Source organism: Pinus tabuliformis, chromosome 4_1 (assembly GCF_031772625.1).
Source record: "Pinus tabuliformis cultivar Carrire ecotype Pingquan chromosome 4_1, CPIR1, whole genome shotgun sequence".
In the NCBI taxonomy this organism is placed as follows: domain Eukaryota; kingdom Viridiplantae; phylum Streptophyta; class Pinopsida; order Pinales; family Pinaceae; genus Pinus; species Pinus tabuliformis.
In genome coordinates, this window is record NC_142303.1 from 451,536,493 (window position 1) to 451,557,571 (window position 21,079).

General features: G+C 36.0%; 1 protein-coding gene across 1 annotated transcript; it reads right to left on the bottom strand.

Annotated features, from left to right (window-relative positions):
- Positions 1 to 19,494: 19,494 nt before the first annotated feature.
- Positions 19,495 to 20,565, bottom strand: LOC149176300 (ethylene-responsive transcription factor ERF022-like). Its single transcript, XM_089423082.1, has one exon. It carries the CDS (start codon positions 20,438 to 20,440, stop codon positions 19,817 to 19,819), a length of 624 nt encoding a protein of 207 aa, XP_089279208.1. The 5' UTR covers positions 20,441 to 20,565; the 3' UTR covers positions 19,495 to 19,816.
- Positions 20,566 to 21,079: the final 514 nt, after the last annotated feature.

The window sequence follows — 21,079 nt, forward strand, 5'->3', positions numbered from 1 at the left end:
AGCTAGCCTTAATAATAGGTATATCGATTGATGTGACAAGTTTCCTAATCCACACTCATAAAGGAGCTCATATAAACTTTTCTAATTCTAAATCATCATAAAACAATATCAATTTTAGTAAGTAATTATATTAGCTTTTTATAATAAAATAATTAAGTATTTATGTGTCACAATAATTTCATTAAAATATAATTATGGCATATAATATTACATAAGCATAAAAAAATATATCTTTAATTTTATTTTATGATGACCAAAAATTATCCAAAATTAGTTTATACTCAATAACCTATTAACTCAGAATTTTAATAAATCTTCATACAAATTAAGACACACTTCTAATAAATAATACAACTTAGTTTACACTCAATAACCTACTAACTCGGAATTTTAATAAATCTTCATACAAATTAAGACACACTTCTAATAAATAATACAACTAAACAATGGCCACCTATAATCTAAATATTTTAAAAAATACCATATAATATAAACGTTATTTATATTATTATTATTCCTACCTTCAGTATAACAACAAATTTTAAAAGCCACATATAACTAACTTTAAATTGTACAATTCTATTTAAAAAATTATACATCTCTTTACGATTTGATATTTTTTTGGTTATATAACTTCATATTATATATTTAATATAATATATATAATATTAATTTGCTATCAAACTTCCAAATATGATGTTTTGAGACCAATATTGAAGTAATTGTAACTTTAATTTATCTCCTATGGTGGTGCATACAAAATTTTAGATTCAGTGTATGTAAAATTTTAGAGTAATTGAGAACTAAATTAGTAGTTAAAAGTTAATGAACTTCACACCCTTCAGATTTTCATATTCCATCAATTTAAACTTTTATAATTTTAGTTTACATTAAACTAAATTTTATAATTTTAGTTTACAATAAACACATAAACTCAAGTGTAGTGTTAAGGCAACTGAAGTGTAATGTTAAGACAAAACTGACATGTAACCACAAATGTGTTTAATAAAATTAAATTTATTAATTTTTTTAATGTAACCTTAAAAAAATGTCAATATATATGTTTTTATTCAGTGCTTACTAAGACACCCAACATCTCACTTTTTCATGCCCTAATCTTCCAATCTCGACTAAAAATGGCAATGAAGCCCTTGATTCCCAAAAAAATAAACCAGCTGGGCAACTAAATTTTTTTAGAGCTTCAACGTTATGGTTGCCGAATAAAAATAAACAAATACACGATTAAATCTGCAGTTGTGTATAATGCGATTTTTTGAAAACTTTTCTGGTGGATTTTTCTGGTCGAAATCCGGCAGGAATTTATTGGAATCGCAAGTTTGATAGCTAGTTTTTGCACAATGAAAACGTCCTTGGGGTTTTTCAGGGCGCTGATCCAAATATGCAGTTAAAAAATCATTTTAACTGCAACAAATCAAGATTTAACCTCAATTTCTTCCGCCGGATTCCGTCACCAAAATCTCCAAAAAATTATATTATAGACAACTCCATTAAATTTGACGTGGAGTTCTAACATAATTTTATACGAAAAACAATGGCGAGATCCCACAATTGATGATTGGGTGAGCCCATGGCAAGGTCCACCATCATGGCAGACAAACTATTGGGACCCACATCGTTTGTGTGAAACAATAAATAGATCTTCTAATATATTTTTTATATTTAAATCTCAGAATTTGAGAATACAGTGAAAACGTCTTTTAAATTCATCCATCCCAATTTAATATTGATTTCCAATGCTTATGCAAATGGCCATCGAATTGAGCACTTTCATTAGTCATATTCAACTTTTATTTTAATTTTGTTTTCACACAAAAGTGAACTTTCTAATTTTACAGAATTTTATATTTTTAAAAAATAATTAAGATATACTTTTAGTGTAAAAAGTTTATATTTAATAATTTAAATAAAAATATGGATCTATTTTTGTTAAAAAGAAATGGTGTTTAACAAATAACTTATATAATAATTATTTTATTTTAAAATAATTTAATTTTACAAATTTATATATTATATTTTTATACAGTAAAAATTAAAATCTGTATTTATTTTTTAAATCATTTTGATTAAATTTATTTTTGTGATTAGGAACAAAATTATTGATAAATCTGATTAAGTATTTTTATTTTTTTCAAACTTATACTTTGACGTCTCATAGAGTCGATCCTGCTATGATACTATATGTAACAACCCCGAAATTAAAACATGCAACTAATTATATCAATTATGTGATTTACAATCAACGCACCTTTATGTAATTAATTAGCATAAATTTTGAGAAATAGGAGCAAAGGAAACTTACTTGTAGTGATGATATTCCTTACTTGTAATTTCAGAGTTGAACGCTATTTCAATCTTGTTAACCACAACAAAGTTTTGGGGATGACTCTCCACCCAACCGTAGGCTTAGCTGCACATAATCTCTCTACAGTTGGCCACCCCCGAGCCTTCAATCAATGTACTACTGCCAAGAAATCCTGTCTCACCACACTTTTCTCCCCAAAGAATGGGGGAAGGAATGATGATTCTCATCTTCCTCTTCTTCTATTAAATAGAGCAAACAATGGAAATGAGACCACATGCACACATTTCATGTGTCAACATGCAATTTTTATTTCTTTATTTTAAGTTTTACTTAATTTAATATTTATCTTAATTTAATTCTTTCTTATTTTATTCATTTTTACTTTTTGATAACTTTACTTATTTTTACTATTTTTATAGTTTATTTTTATTTATATTTATTTAGAACTCTATATTCTTATTTACTATTTTATTTATTTATTTATTATTATTTATTATTTTTATTATTATTAGGGGACATTACAGATGCAATCTAGATAAGAAAGATACGTGTTGGATTGTTTGGTGAGATGATGGATCCAACTGTGATCTATTGCGATAATCAGAGTTACATCAAGCTCTTTGAGAATATTATTTTTCATGATCGATCCAAGAATATAGATATCTAGTATCACCATTTGCAGGATTGTGCAGATGCAGATAATGTTGTTGCAGTACATTCTGACAAAGGAACAAGATGTTGATATTTTAACAAAGGCCTTGTTAAGAGGAATGTTCAAGTTCCACAGGTGTGGGATAGGGGTAGTTGATAATCCCTTTCTTGCTGCGAGGGAACGTTGAAAAATGCAACAAGAAATTCTCAATTTTATTTTTCCTTGATTAAATTGAGAAAATTCAAATTGCCACATCAGTAGACAACTTGGATGCAGTTAACTTGTTTGACATGGCTTGGGTCACCCAATTTACTTAGTAAATTCAAGTTGGAGGAGTTAGAGTTCAATTAAGCATGTGTGATTGCTAATTTGTAGCAATCAAGGTCAATTATCTTATATTGTTTTCAATTAAATTGGTTCCAACTTTTGGAGGAACTAGTGGAAGGTCAGTTGTGCAGTGGGGCTTCAGTAAAACTCAATGATCATCCAGTTAATTGATCAATCAACCCAAAATAGCTAGTGCATGCAAAAAATTTGAGTTCCCTAGGATTGGTACAAATTCCAAGGCAGTGTAACATCAGTTGTAGACTAATCTTGAGTGTACAGGTGTTTCATGCAGTCAGATGATCAACCTAAGGAATTTCACAATCCATTTTGGAGAAATTCCTAAATAATAGGGGCCTAATCTTTCAAGGAATGACACAAGGAAATAGAAGCTCAAGCAGAGACATAAATTGACTACGTCTAGGCCAGAGCTTCTTAGTGAGCAGAGAGTTAGGTTATGTACTTGCGAGTTGTGCTCAATTGAGCAAAGAAATTGTAATACATCTCTATTCTTCTGATTTAATCCAAGCAAACGTTGGGGTTTTTGGCAGATTGCTTTCCCCAGGAAAAATACTATTTGCATGTGTGTGATTTCTTATTGCATGTCTAAAATTTTTGTTCTAAATTGTGAATTAATTTTGCAGAGAAATAGAATAGGTTTGTGTCTTGTGGTTTCGTTTAAATTTCGTGGGAACTTGCAAATATACATCCTAATTTTTACAGGCCCCTGCTTTGTCTGCATGGATGGCTCACATTATGGTTTTGAAGCATGCTTTTAAGCACATCTCTCTTTCACACATTTACAGGGATTTCAACTCAGTGGTAAAGGGACTATCCAAGAAAGGCCTAGAATCCACTCATGGCATGATCCAATATTATTTTTGTGTGCGGGATAAGAAGATGGACGAGGGTAGTTTTGAGGTGCTATGATGTCTTTTTGGAGATTTTCAGTAGTTTTGTTTAGACTTGACTTTCTCTCTAGATTGGTTCTGATTATGTCATTATTCTTAGTTTTTGGACATTTATGTTCGATCATACCTTGTCTTTTGGTGATGATTATAGGACGACATGTTTGCTATCTCATGGAATACTGCACTTTCCCAACTAGATCCTTTATTCAAACTTTAGGTTGGTTTTTGCTTTATGTTATATTGTCTATGGTGATGTGGTTGATCCCCTTCTATATTTTGGATATTTTTATGATGATATTGCATATATACTGGAACTGCCTTTTTTAATAGAAGCTACCATTTTTTTTGTCTTCTAAAAAAAATCATTTTTGGATGTATAGATAGATTCAATGTTTTTAAGAACTCATGGGGCATTCAAATTGTGTATATTACACAATTTAAGCTTATAAATCCAACAAATCTCTATAAAATTTTGGGTAAATTTGACCAAAAAATAAGCCCAAAAATATCGAAATATTGAAAAATTAAACTATACTAATACATTGTAATCTAATTATTCAACATTTTGACATTTTAATTGAAATCAAATAACAAAATTTTAAATAAAATTATAATTTTTTGTTATTTAAATTTTTTTTGAATGTGTTAATAAATTTAAATTCCTCAAATTAAATAATTTTTATTATTTAAAATATAATTTTTAACGTATAAATAAATGTAACTGTCTCCAGCAACACCAAATTTCAAGCGCAAATTAAATACAATCTTGCCTTAAATTTTCAATAACATAAACATATATATATATTTTTTAAAGTTAAATTGCGTGTGTAAATAGTGCAACAACTTTTAAGTTAAATTGCGTGTGTAAATAGTGCAACAACTTTATTCACTCCACTGCTTACACGCCAGAGTAACTTTTATTATATCTCACCATTCAAATGTTACAAGTCAATGGTGTGGGTGCCAGGGAATCGATGCCTGGTGATGCACGAAATAAATACTTGCCTAATCTTCTATTACGTTTAAACTACTTTTTCTTACTATCGAACTGTGAAATTAAAATTTGCCATGGGAAAAAATAATTAATGCATGTGGTGTATATAATCCAAAGATGCTTTAAAAAACATGCAAATAAATATCAACGTGAAATGTACTTTTCTATAATATGGAAGTGGGAAGGACATTTCTAAATATCTTTTCCTATAATCTATAATATTTATTTAATTAGGGGAGAGATGTATAATGTTGTGCATATAGTATTGGTCCCATCAAATCACTAGAAATTGAGACTTTTGCAACCAATATTTAAATAAAGATAAATAGCATTAAGTATAAATAAGTATTAATTTATGTCCAAAATTTCCCAATACATTGACTGGGCCCACAACTGTCCATAAATAGTGTCTTAATATTTAAGAGTACAAACCATATTGACCTAACTAGAAAACAGATAAAACCACAAATGTTTCCAAAATGGTCTATTCCAGCAGTACAAAGTAGCAGTCACTTCAACCCTCACTCATCAAAACTGAAGCTTTGTATCCCAAATAAATATCCATACATGCACATAATAAAAGGGAATGTATGTCAGCTATAACTGTTGTGTTGTTCAACAACTAAACCCCCTATGTTCAATAAATGACACCCAACCCAATAACATTTAAACCCACTTTGTTCAATAAATGACACCCAACCCAATAACTGCAATAAATGACACCCAACTCATTCTATTTCTCATTAAAACAAATCAAAGCACATGGATCAACAAATAACAAATTCCTAACCATTAGATCACATCAAATTAAATCCAGACCACACATTCAAAATGAAGCCATTGCAATCCATGTCCATCCATGTCCACCAATTAAATTCAAGTGCCAAAAACTATAAAAGAAGTTCAACCATTGTTGAAGTTGCATGTTATGCTTTCAAACTATTCAGCAACCTTGAAGACAGAACATCACAAAACAGTTGCCAGTATATCCAGGTTAGTTATATCAATTACAACACATTTTTCTTACAGTTCTGTTTTCATTTATCAGAGTCTTACAGTTTCGGTTCTTACGGATTCAGTTTCACTTTCATGAAAATCAACACACAACCTACAGTGCTTTTCACAGTTCACCTTCTTACATAATCAGTTTCACTTTCATGAAAATAAACACACAGCCTACAGTTCTATTTTACAATTCCCCTATTTCTATTTCTATGTTCAGACTTATAGACGTATTAATGTACTCGACAAGATTTTATTTGCTTGGTGTGCTCGGCAAGAAAATATAGACATCATGCAAAAATATGTAGGAACATGATGATCAACTCAATTGAAATTCGATGGACTAATTTTGTGAGCTACTATCCAAAGATAGATAGGTTAGAAGACTTGTGAATAACGGATTCCTGCCACAATTTAATGCAGTGCTTCAGTAACATCGACTTTGTTTAAACGACCTGCTATTATATCCTATGTTACTATAACCAACAGTTACATTCTCTGTTCCTAAAACCTAGAGTTACCAGGGTTTAAGTTAGTGAGTGAAATTCATTAACAGGTAGGTTAATACTAAAATCTACTTTAACATGACCTGTAAACAGGAACCAGAAATGCAACCCATGGACCATCATTTTACAAAAGACTGCAGTTACTACCATCATCTCAGCTCACAATTCCACTTAAAAGTATACCATATGTTAACCCCCAATTAATGGGTCAAAATGTAAGTCTAAAAAAATGTTACAGCCGCCATGAGAACTAATGCCTAAGAGAGATTACTTGAAAAGCATAATCAAATGACTACTACTTAGCGAGATCCCATAAATATGTCGATCAGGAAAATAAAATTGAAGTTACCAGGCAAATCCCGAGGCTCATTTCTGTAACCGAAAACCTTGTATGAGGCCAGCAATAAACATCATCAAGACTAATGGTAGCATAAACAAGAAGCAGTGGAAGGGCCCTATTGGAAGGTTGTTGTACACAAGGGGAAACCTATCAGAATGAAGGACCACAAAGAAGGCACAACCAGCCTCAAACTATTGCAAATATGGCAAACTAGACCCTCATTACTCCTATTCACTTTATCTAATTTAATATATGAGGTCAATAATTACTCAAAACTTTACAAATTGATAATATGGTTTCCTAATTTAAGAAAAAGGCATGGCCTCTCTTATATATGTAAACAAGATGCAAATAAGAGTTGTAGTTGAAATGAATGTTTACATGACTAGAATCTTCAACCATAAGTGACATGAGGAAAAAACTTGTTATGGTGGCAAAGTTGTGATCAAGAGTGCTTCAAGGGGTCTCGAGTTGGAGCCTTGGTCAAATTAAATACCATGCTTGGTTTGGCCAATGATAACTTCTTAATAGCTAGAGATCCATTTTTGGAGAATTGCATCCTTACAAAAAACAACAAAACACTATTTTAAGTAGTGAAACCGAACAAGAGCTCTGTGTTGGGTGTGGAGCCTGATTATCTTCTATATTCAAAGGTATCGCCACATTGGACCCCAGTTCGAAATGGGGGCGGCAACGCCGCCCGTAAAATATTTGCCTTGTAAAAGTATAGTAATTTCTAGTCAATCTGGGCCGTTCATTAGACGAATGATCTGACGGTAGAACTTATGTTTAGTTTAGGGTTTTTTGCCCTAGAAGGCAACCCCTCTCATTGTATGAGGGTATTGTATTTGAGGCTGTGATAGATGTGTATTCTGTGTGAGCGAGAAACAGAGAGGTGAGACTGTGAGAGAAAACAGAGGATATTACAGCGGATTTGCTGTAGGTTGTGTCTCTTCATTTTGCTGGATAATAGAAAGGAAGGACTGGCTGTTCGGTGTGGACGTAGCCCAAACTGGGTGAACCACGTATATCTGTGTCTCTCTTGTTTTGTGCGTTTTCTGTGTTTATATTTCTGCAATATTTTATGTGTTCCATTGCTCCGTAATATATAATTTTCTAACAACTGGTATCAGAGCCAAAGGTCTATTTGGCTGATAAACTCGCAGGAAAGAAGGGTTCCTGGTTTGAGTGGGAGCAATGGCGGAAGATGGTAAGTTTAGGGTCGAGAAATTTAATGGCCAAAACTTCTCGCTGTGGAAGATGCAGATAGAAGATTATTTGTATAAGAAAGATCTATACCTACCATTGGGCGGAAAAACAAAGATGCCGACGGGTATGAAAGATGAAGAATGGAACCTTCTCGATAGAAAGGCACTCGGAACAATACGGTTGTGCCTTGCTGCGTCAGTCCCCTTCAACATTTCGAAGGAAACCACGACAGAGGGTTTGATGCAGACGTTGTCGAAACTATATGAAAAACCCTCGGCCTCAAACAAGGTATTTCTTATGAAACGGTTATTTAATATGAATATGTCGGAAGGTGGATCTGTTGCAAACCATTTAAATGATTTTAATACAGTTACAAGTCAGTTAAGTTCTGTAGGGGTAAACTTTGATGATGAAGTTAGAGCTCTGTTATTCTTGTGCTCATTACCAGAAAGTTGGAATGGTTTGGTAATGGCCATTAGTAACTCTGTTTCTGGATCTAGTACTTTAAAGTTTGATGATGTTGTCAGTGCTATCCTTAGCGAGGAAATGCGACGGAAAAGCTCTGGTGAGACATCGGGAAATGCTTTGAGTGCAGAGTCTAGAGGAAAAAAAATGGAAAGAGGAAAGAGCTCAGGATATCGCAATAAATCAAGGAAAGGCAGATCCAAGTCCAGATCGGGGATAGTGTGCTGGAAATGTGGAAAGAAAGGACACCTAAAGAAAGACTATAGATCTCGGAAGGGAAAAGAAGGAGATGCACAGCAAGAAAACAATCATGAAGCAAATGTGACAGGTGAGGTGTTACAAGATGCTTTGATTCTTTCTTTTGAAAATATTACTGATTCCTGGGTGGTAGATTCAGGGGCTTCATTCCATGCCACACCTGATAAGAAATACTTTCATGACTATGTTCAAGGAGATTTTGGACAAGTTCGTCTGGGTGATGATAAACCCTGTAAAATCGTTGGAATGGGTAAGGTTCTTGTAAAACAGCAGAATGGAAACCAATGGCTATTAAAGGAGGTAAGGCATGTTCCAGATCTAAAGAAAAATCTGATTTCAACAGGGCAGTTAGGCGATGAAGGTTGTGTGACAACTTTAACAGATAAAGCTTGGAAGGTCACCAAAGGAGCCCTGGTAATAGCAAAAGGCGAAAAGGTTGGTACATTGTATTTATGCAATGGTATTTCTAACTCTGTTAATGCTTTAACTTCCAAAGGAGCAGATGCAGCATTATGGCATCATAGGCTCGGACACATGAGTGAAAAGGGGATGAAGATTCTTCACTCAAGGAATTTGTTGCCAGGTTTAAAGAATGTTGATTTGGACTTCTATGAGAATTGAATTTATGGAAAACAGAAGAGAGTCAGATTTCTCAGAGTTGGAAAAGAAAAGAAGAATGAAAAATAGAGCTTGTGCATACAGATGTATGGGGACCTGCTCAGGTATCATCTCTCGGTGGCTCTCGTTATTATGTTAATTTTATTGATGATGCAACTAGAAAAACTTGGATTTATTGTATTAAGAATAAATCTGATGTATTTGATACTTTCAAGAAATGGAAAGCTTTGGTTGAGATTGAGACATGAAAGAAATTGAAGTGTCTTAGATCAGACAATGGAGGTGAATATTGCAGCAAAGAGTTTGATAGGTACTGTTCAGAGCATGGAATTCGAAGAGAGAAGACAGTTCCAAGAACACCACAAGAAAATGGTGTGTCAGAAAGGATGAACAGAACAATCATGGAGCGTGCAAGGTGCATGAGATTGCATGTAGGATTGCCTTTACAGTTTTGGGCAGATGTTGTAGATACTGTTGTTTATCTAATAAACAGAGGGCCTTCAAGTTTCTTGGATGGTGGTGTTCCAGAGGAAGCATGGATAGGTAAAAAGGTAAACTACTCTATTTTAAAGCCTTTTGGTTGTGAGGCCTTTGTCCATATTGATAAAGAAAATAGAACAAAGCTTGAGGCAAAGTCAAAGAAATGTACCTTTATTGGATATGGTGTTAATGATTTTGGTTATCGCTTATATGATTACGAAAATCACAAAATCATTAGGAGCAGAGATGTAATATTCAATGAAAAGGCCTTGTATAAGAATCAATTGCAGGAAAAGAAACAGGAAAAGGAAAACAAGGAATACGTAGTTCTTGATGAAATCACTGAAAAAGTAAAGGTGCCTGAAAATAATAATAATCAACAACCACAACAACAGCAACCACCACAACAACAACAGGCACCCCAAACACCTGAAAGTGGTGTTCGAAGATCTACCAGGATAAGTAGACTCCCTGAACGATACTCTCCTTCATTATATTATTTATTGTTGACTGATTCCGGTGAACTCGAATGTTATGAAGAAGCAATGCAGGTTGAAAGCAGGAAGAAGTGGGAGGTAGCCATAGAAGAAGAGATTGACTCCTTAATGCATAACCAGACTTGGGATTTAGTCAGGTTGCCTGTAGAAAAAACTACATTGAAGAATAAATGGGTTTACAGGCTGAAGGAAGAAGATAGAGGAAAACAGAGGTATAAAGCTAGACTTGTGGTGAAGGGGTTTGCACAGAAGAAAGGTATTGATTTTGATGAAATATTTTCTCTTGTTGTTAAAATGACTTCAATCAGAACCATTTTAAGTCTTGTAGCAGCTGAAGATTTGCATCTTGAGCAGTTAGATGTAAAGACAACCTTTCTCCATGGGGATTTGGAGGAAGAGATATATATGCAGCAGCCACAAGGATATGAGGTGAAAGGGAAGGAGAAACTAGTGTGCAGGTTGAAGAAGAGCTTGTATGGCTTAAAACAGGCTCCAAGGCAGTGGTATCTAAAATTTGACAAGTTTATGTCTGAACAAGGTTATACTAGATGTCACTCTGATCATTGTGTTTATTTGAAAAAGCAAAATGATGGCAGCTATATTATATTGTTATTGTATGTAGATGACATGCTTGTTGCAGGATCTAACATGCAGGAAATAAATGTGCTCAAAAGAAAATTGGCAAATTCATTTGCAATGAAGGATTTGGGAGCTGCAAAACAAATCCTTGGTATGAGAATAACTAGAGATAGGAAAAATCGTAAATTAACATTGTCTCAGAATGAGTACATACAAAAGGTGTTGAAAAGATTTAACATGCACAATGCAAAACCAGTTAGTACGCCTTTTGCTAGCCATTTCAAACTTAGCAAGGAAAGCCCAAAGACCCAAGAAGACATGGATTATATGTCTAAAGTTCCATATGCATCAGCAGTTGGAAGCTTAATGTATGCAATGGTCTGCACAAGGCCTGATATTGTACATGCAGTGGGAGTTGTAAGCAGGTACATGAACAATCCAGGAAAGGAACATTGGATGGCAGTGAAATGGATTCTCAGATATTTGAAAGGTACCACAAATCAAGCATTTTGCTTTGGTGGTTCAAACATCTCCCTACAAGGATATGTTGATGCAGATATGGCAGGTGACAGAGATAATAGGAGGAGCACTACATGATATGTATTCACTGTTGGAGGAACAACTGTCAGTTGGGTTTCAAAAATCCAAAGTGTTGTTGCACTTTCAACAACAGAAGCAGAGTATGTTGCTGCTACAGAGGCTAGTAAAGAAATGATCTGGTTACAAAGGTTTATGGGTGAATTGGGTAAGGAGCATGATATGGGCACGTTATACAGTGATAGCCAAAGTGCCATTCATCTTGCAAAGAACTCAACATTTCATTCCAGGACTAAACACATACAGCTCAAGTACCATTTCATACGATCAGTGTTGGAAGATGGAGAGTTGAAGCTGGAAAAGATACACACTAGCCAGAATCCTGCAGATATGCTAACAAAAGTTGTAACCAGGGAGAAACTGAGAATATGCTCAGTTTCAATTGGTCTTCAAGGATGACGATGAAGATGAGAAACAGCCAGGTCCAAAGAGGAGTCATTGTCCAGCAAATGGAGCAGCGGTGGAGTTGCTACAATCAGTGTCCAAGTGGGAGATTGTTGGGTGTGGAGCCTGATTATCTTCTATATTCAAAGGTATCGCCACATTGGACCCCAATTCGAAATCGTAAAATATTCGCCTTGTAAAAGTATAGTAATTTCTAGTAAATCTGGGCTGTTCATTAGGCGGATGATCTGACGGTAGAACTTATGTTTAGTTTAGGGTTTTTTGCCCTAGAAGGCAACCCCTCTCATTGTATGAGGGTATTGTATTTGAGGCTGTGATAGATGTGTATTTTGTGTGAGCGAGAAACAGAGAGGTGAGACTGTGAGAGAAAACAGAGGATATTACAGCGGATTTGCTGTAGGTTGTGTCTCTTCATTTTGCTGGATAATAGAAAGGAAGGACTGGCTGTTCGGTGTGGACGTAGCCCAAACGGGGTGAACCACGTATATCTGTGTCTCTCTTGTTTTGTGCGTTTTCTGTGTTTATATTTCTGCAATATTTTATGTGTTCCATTGCTCTGTAATATATAATTTTCTACACTCTGTTGGGAAATGAATAAAAAAACCAATCAGTATAGTCATGGTATTTAAGTGTAAAGACAAGTTATCAAAACAACAATCACTGATAATTTTGAAGACATACAACAAAATGATTCTGTGTTTTTTATTTTTCAAGGATACTAACATACATGTTGATAATTTCCTGTAATAAAGCAGAAGTATTTTTGCCTTGTATGAAATCATAATTTACAAATATTCTAATGTCTAAATGCATGCAATAATTTTACAGGTTGTTGCATCTATGGTAAAAGGTAGTTATGCTACTCATACAAGGAGAAGTGGCAGGAGAGTGACAAGGGGTGCACAACTGCGATGCACATCATCTGATGAGAACAAGACAATTGATGTCAATGTCAACAATGCCCCAAGGAACATTGTTGAGGACGGCCATGTGACGGCAGCTGATGTTAACACACCGCCAGCCACAGAACCACCGTCAACAATAGTCCAAGGGGAAAGTTCAATTAAAAAGATCAATACTACAAGAGGATGGACAAAAGAACAAATGTTAGTTGCAATTGACGACATAGATTTTAATGGATACTCAGTTCAGGCATCTGCAAAAAAACATGGTATTCCTCCCTCATCAATACATTATTGGATAAATGGACTGACTCATAGAAAACGTAGAGGGCTTCTTACAGTTATGACTGAGGAGGAGGAGGCTGAGGTGGTTGAGTGGTGTAAAGAGATGGCCCAATTGGGACATGGGCTAGAGTTGATACAACTCAAATCCATGGTTGCTCAAATCTGTCAAGGGAGGCCAAACCATTCAAAGATGGGTTTTCTGGTAAATCATGGTGGTTTAGGTTTAAAAAAAGGTATCCAAAACTTGTATTGCGTACTGCTAAGGGCCTTGACAGAGACAGAGCATTAAATTTGCACCCTGCAGTTGTGCAAAAGTTCTATGACACACTCTCTAGTGCTTACGATAAACATTCTTATGGAGTAGACCATATATGGAACTGTGATGAAACAGGTTTACAGGTAGGGAGGAATTGTGGCATGCGGGTAATTGCCAAGAGAGGGAGCCGAAATGTGCCAAAGATTTTTCCTAAGAGTAGGGAGTGCATAACTATTTTATGTTGTGTCAATGCAATTGGTACTTCAATCCCAGGATTTTATCTATTCAAAGGTAAAAATCAACTAAAAAACTATATACAGAACTATGAACCAGGTGCATGCATGGCTGCACATCCCCATGCATGGATGACTAAAGAACTGTTTTTAAGTTGGATTTTTCACTTTGTTGCATCAGTACCAGGTGGTGTCTCGTCTAATAACAAACATCTATTGATATTAGATGGCCATGGGAGCCACATGGCTGTACAAACAATTGAGGAAGCAAACAATTTAGGCATTGACCTGTTGACATTGCCCGCTCATACCACTCATAGACTGCAACCCCTTGATGTTAGTGTGTTTGGCCCTTTCAAGAACTATTTCAAGTTGGAGCGCACTGCATGGATGGCAAAGAATCCAGGGGTTGAGGTGAAAAGGTTCAAGCTAGCAGAGCTTGCAAATAAAGCTTTTAAAATGGCTTTGACACCATCAAATATCAAGGCTGGCTTTAGGAGGATAGGAATCTAGCCACTAAACTATGATGCTCTTATGCATGATACTGGTTGTAGCCAAGTGTTTCCTGTGGATGGTCAGGAAGAAGGGAATGCCCAAATAGGTATTGAAGTGCAAGAAGTAGATGACCAAGATGATGTTGTTGCAGCTGGTAATATGATTTCCCTCTCTCAAAGACACTTATATGATGAAGATGATGAAACTGTATGTGAAACACAATATAACCATGAACAAATTCGCAGTAACATGGAGATCATTCCACCAACTCAAGAACATGAAACTCCTATTGCTGATATTGTTAATGACATTGTTGAACATGAAATTGACCATGATCAATTGAAATTGCCAAGCTAAGTAACCCCACCTTCATGGCTAGCAGAAGTAATGATTAATATGAATGCACATAGTTCTCAGCAACCAATGAAGAAAGCATGAACATGCCCTCACAACCAGCAGAATCGAACAGTGAAATTGTTCATTTCTTTGTGGACAATACATCAATGGAAGAAGATGAAGCACATAATGAGGCATCAAATGAAGATAATGATATAGTTGAATCAGTTCCATCAGATACTAAAAGGGAAGTACCAAGCAATGACATGCAGGTGGGAGGGGTGGAGAAGACACTTGGCCGGTTCCTAAAGCTACCAGTAGAGAGAGTATCAATGAAAAAAAAGCAAGTTGCACCGTAGTCTTCGTCTGGGCCGAAGCTCACAGTTACTCACCTCACAGGACTATATAAACCTGTTAGTTGAGTCTGAGAAAAAAAAATTTGAAATGCAAGAATTAAAACAGATAAAGAAGGATCTAGTCAAAGAGAAGAAGGCAACAAGGATTGTTGCAGCGCAATGTCGAGCAGATGAAAGGATTGAAAGAGATAAAGCAAGGCAAGTTAAGGACCAAAAAAAAAAAATGGTAAGATAGGAAAAGGAAAAAAGAAAGGCACAATAAATGCTTTAAAAGGAACAAGGGATGATCAATATGGTTGACAATGATACAAGAATAGCTGATGAAACTAGGATTATTTCAAACTCATTGGACTCCATTGCAAATAATACACCATTATTCCAAGATCTCATAAACATTCAAGTGTCTCGCTATCACACTGAGGGTTTACCCACTTGCCTTATTCCTATCAGAGTTGGTGTCAATTCTATGTATGCACATTACACACCTCCACTTAATGCAGGGGTTAGTAGCGCAAATGTGAGGTATAGGTAATCAATACCTCTATGGTTGGAAGCTGCAAATTGGAGTCAATCATATGGCAGCAATAAACTATTTCCTAATCAACCCTTGATAGGTAGGCCAACATACCTGGCTCAAGAAGGTAACTCAGGGAGTTTTGGCACTCAAGATTCTCAGGGCCATAAAGAATAGGGGTGTCATATGTTTTTGGTTGTAACCACATTATGATGTGGATTTTGGATGGATTGTATCTTTTTCTTGTCACATAAACATTTTGGCTTACAACCTAGGTTCTTTTATTTCATTATGTGTGCGACATTGTAGCCAAAATCCATTTTAGAAGGAACATCTATAGTCTATTATAATGTAGAAATATTACAAGATTCTCAGGGTCATAAAGAATAGGGGTGTCATATGTTTTTGGTTGTAACCACATTATGATGTGGATTTTGGATGGATTGTGTATTTTTCTTGTCACAGAAACATTTTCGCTTACAACCTAGGTTGTTTTATTGCTTTGAAATGTTAACAACATTATGGTTCTATGCATTCACTACATTGAAAATCCAACAACAGCTTGGTTGGTTGTAAAGCAGTTTTATTTCCAAGCTAAGCACAAATGTTTATAAAAAATTGATTAATAACATTGAAAGACTATTTATTACAGTGGAATAAATGCTTTAACCTAGGTTGTTTTATTGCTTTGAAATGCTAACAACATTATGGTTCTATCCATACACTACATTGAAAAGCCAACAACAGCTTGGTTGGTTGTAAAGTAGTTTTGTTTGTGAGCTAAGCACAAATGTTTATAAAAAATTGATTAATAATATTGAAAGACTATTTATTACAGTGGAAGAAATGCTTTAACCTAGGTTGTTTTATTGCTTTGAAACGCTAACAACATTATGGTTCTATGCATTCACTACATTAAAAAGCCAACAATAGCTTGGTTGGTTGTAAAGCAGTTTTGTTTGCAAGCTAAGCACAAATGTTTATAAAAAATTGATTAATAACATTAAAAGACTATTTATTACAGTGGAAGAAATATAGTTTGTCCTAGTTAAAAATCTAAACAAGGATCAAGTCCTGACCTGCCTATCTATTGCAGTGGTGAGAGAAAAAGGGAAAATAGTAGGGACCGAATGAGAGGAAAGTTTTGTAGATAAGGAAGAGGAGGTTTCTTTGCATAATACATCAAAAGCCATAGGATAACTAATATAGCTATGACTAAAATAAATGCAAGCATCGGTTGAAATTGAATTTGAAAAGGCAGAGGAAGGACATGGCATAATAAATTCACCATCTAGAGCTAAGCGAATGAGAGGGAGGATATGTGGATGTGATCCTTCATACACTTGGATAGTGCCATGGTCCATTGCAACAACATCAAGAGAAACTGAAAAGGAAGCTAGGGGTGATGATGCCTGAGAGTAGGACGATGCATGAAATGCTTCGGATCTAGCAGTTCTTTTAGATGATGAGGAAGTAATCATCAACAAGAAGAAACCATCCAGTTAGGTTCCATGTATCATATCCTGCTAGGTCCCTTACTATAATTTGACCTCTGCCCCGACAAAAGATAGATTAAAGAGGACAAATACCTATTGAATTGCTTGGGATCTATCAATTTTTTCAAATGGTGAGGAAAGTTGAAGCAATCATCCACATCCACACAATCTCAAAATCACTAATCGACATGCTTACTAAGTTCATTCACATCCACAAGCCTCTCTTCAAGACGATGGTGTGGAAGGAAAAGTAAATGTTAGCAACCTTCAACTAAAAGTAGCTTATTTAGAACTAAAAGCCATGCAGAAAAGTCACCTTTATGTTAATTTTAGATCTGACTTCTATAAGATTCCTTCTCTACTTTAATAATGCAACAATTTTGTAAGGAACGATGATAAATATAGGAAGGATATATTATGCAAGAGTTAATATCCCCGAAGAGTAGCTAGAACATGTTGTGTTGTATGAAAAATACAAATCAGAATGTCAATGTAATGTTTTACAATGAGATGAGATGCAAACATGCAATGCTCAAATAAGAAAGACAAAAAGAGAAACCAATGAAGTCTACCATTCAATGGTTGCAAACATAATAGTTAGACCTGAAACCAATGGCTCAAAAAATACACCAACCTCTGAAATATTTAAGAGAGATGATATCAGTTCACAAAAGATGCTACAATGATAACTTAGATACTTATTACCCTTTTGAAATTGTTATGTCAATTCATATTATGTCTTGGGGCTTCTTTTTCCACTGCAAAGATGAACAATATTTCACAAAATAAATCACTTAATACTTCACCATTAGCTTCAAAATTATGCTCCTAAGACTGATAAGTGATTTCTTATGGATATTAAACCTTAGCAAATTGATTTCTTCCCACTGAAACAAGTACATCAGATCTCGAAAAGCATATTTCAGATATCAGAAAACATATACCAGACCTTAGAAAAACACTTGGAAAGTCACCAACATAAAAACATATGACTTTATTAGCCTCTTATGGTCAATGTGCAATGGTCTTAGGCTTATTATTATTGTCTTATGGTATTTATTAAGTCATAGTAGCAATATGCTTCAGATCTAATTATTCATTGCAGTCAAGAAGGATGATAGAAAGCAAAACTCAAAGGCTTAACAACCCTTCTTAAATAACTGATATGACAGCTTTGGTACTGAAATTACAACAGTGAGGCTTAAGGGACAACGACAAGGGAAAGAGGATGCTACAAGCAGCTTTAAGGCGAGAAGGAGGCAGCGTGGAGGGAATGAAGGTTGTTGCAAGGCTAAGGCAAGGCTACGACAGGGTTGAAGGCAGCAACAGGTAGAAGGAGGAAGGGATAGCGGTAAGGAGATGGAGGAAGAAGAAAGGTAGGGGCTCAAGCAGAGGGAAGGGACGCTGCTACAGGCAGCGGAGAAGAGGAGGCAAGTCGCAAAAAAGAGGAGCAACAGAGGCTTGAGTGGATGAGGTGTCAAAGAGATTTTAGGGGTTGTTTCAAGGCTTAAAAATTTTGAATTTTGCCCAAAAAATTGAATTTTGAACAGAGATATTTTTGCCTTCAATCGTTCTCAAACAATTATTATCAAAACCCCAGATATGAATGCTTCAATGAAATATCTAACCGGTTTTAACCCTGCAAACAAAACCCTAAAACCCTAACCTGCAAAACCCTAAACCCTCAAAACAAAACCCCTAACCTACAAAACCTAAAACTTGCTTGAAACTCTGTGTAAATTTAACAAAAATTCCAATAAATAAGGTGAGGTGTTGAAAAACACATTAGCAATGGCTGGTAGGATTAAAATCCTACCGGATAGAAGTCATGTCCAAGTCCAGAGCTCGCCACACCCGCTCTAGAGCTCGCCACATCTGCAGCGAGTTGGAAATTAGCAAATGGAGAAACAAAAAAACCAAAAAAACCAAACAAAAACAAAAAAACTTGCAATTACCTGTAAATGCAACCTTCAACCTAGCTGAAATGGGCACTAGCTCCTCCCCAAACAACAGCTCACGCGAATTAAACAACCACCAAGGAAACCCTAAACCACCAGCGGTTCAGATTGAACAACAATTGCAGGCGGAAAATCATAAGAACAACAGAAACCCTGTTCTAACCATGGATGCGTGCAAGCAAACAATGGCGGACATAAGCTCAACCATGGCAGACGAAGCGCGCAGGTAATGGAGCCGTCCCATGCCATCGTCGGCAGAGGGCTTTGCCCAAACACCGGACCCGAACAGAAAAATAAGAGACAAACCACACATCGTGGCAAACATGCGGAAACAACCAAGCAGAGGGTCAGTAAATGAGTTTTGAAGAACTGACACGCTGCACAACACGTGGCAGTGCACGTCAGACACGTGTCGTACAAAGTCATACATTGTTCACGTGAGTGTAGGCGAGTTGGAGGGGAGGATGCACAAGTAATGGCGTCCCTCTCCTATTAAAAAAATATGTCCATAAGATTTGAAAATAATGACACTATTGCCTTTGAAGGTCAACATCTTTATTAATTATAAAATAACTTTTGTCAATATGGGGAGTCTTGAAAATTTGATCCCTTAAGAATGGTTTACACGTGTGTGTTTAGGACACATTTTTGAATGTAAAAAAATATATCTGCAGTCCACTAGGTAAAACTCTCTTTAATCAATGTCTAGAAATTGAAAAAAAATATTGACCATGTGGTCCAAGCCTGTTGTTATTGACTATACCCCAAAAAAAGGGTTATTGCGATTGGTTGGGATTTGGGAAGTGGAATGTTCCGTTCCTCCGTTCAATCGTCTCTGAAGTTCCACAAAGGGTCTGAGAAGATAAAACCGTCTTGCTGCTCCTCCGGCCACGTTGGCATATACTCCAACACCGATGCCTCCTCGATCGACGGGATTTTCTCCAGATTCAGGGCGCCATTGCCGTGAAATGGAGTCTCCCATAACCCCAAGTCCTGCGCCTTGGAAATCTGCTGACTGTCACATGACCGTGCTGTTTCTGAAACCAGAGACGGTTGTGATTGCGATGCTGGTTTCTCCCTCCCCTTCTGATCATTCCTTTTGAAATTTTGCATCGCCAGGGAAGTTAAAGGGATTTCCTGCATGGCATATTTAGCAGCGGCGCCCTGAATTTGGCGACGGGTAAGAGAAGACGCGGACGGAATTGTGGGCACGGAATCCGGAAAATTGAAATTGGCTCTGGGGCCTCTCAGGCAATACACTGCGGCGTCGTAAGCACGGGCGGCCTGCTCGGCGGTTTTGTATGATCCCAGCCATATCTTCTCTCTGGTTTTGGGCATCCGGATTTCAGATACCCAACTCCCCCATTTTCGCATTCGTATTCCTCTAAATTGGTGGCAATTTTGTCCGCGATCTTCGTCCGAGGGAGACCCGGAATAGTGTTTCTCCATACGCTGTGGGGTGGGAGCTGAAACTGTGAATCGCAATGTAGTTTGTAATTTAAGCCGGAAGGCTTTTGCCTAGAGATTGGGAATTCAAAAACAGAAAATCTCAAATGAAAATGCAATGTGCGGTCTTTGCTGGTTTGAGATGTGGAGGCTAACATATTTATTTACGGTGAAAGCGCGTATGGGTTGGAATTGGGGAAAGAAATTTGAGAAAGCGACTTGTCCGAGTCATATTTAAAACGTTAAACAAAATGTTGACTTCTCGAACTTGTGGGAGTGCATGACGTGGATATGATCTATACAAGAAATTAAATATTCGTTTTCTGAAGGAAAACTGAAGAGCCACACGTATTGTCCGCTTCTAGAAGCAAAGCGTATTCAACGGATGCAGATGTTGATTTTGAGTTCCACACTTCAACTTCTCTGTTGGACATCAAGCGTTCACTTTTGCTTGGACTTTAGCGCTTCAGTGGACCACTGGACATTTGTGTCACCGCCTTTCCATAGAAAAAGGTATAGACACCGTAACTCATGGTTCAACCAATAAAATGGCGGCTGATGAGTGCCGAAATGCTCTTTAGTTTTACTGATTATGTGACGATATGGATGTATTTTATGCTGACTGGCGTTGAAGAACCAGTT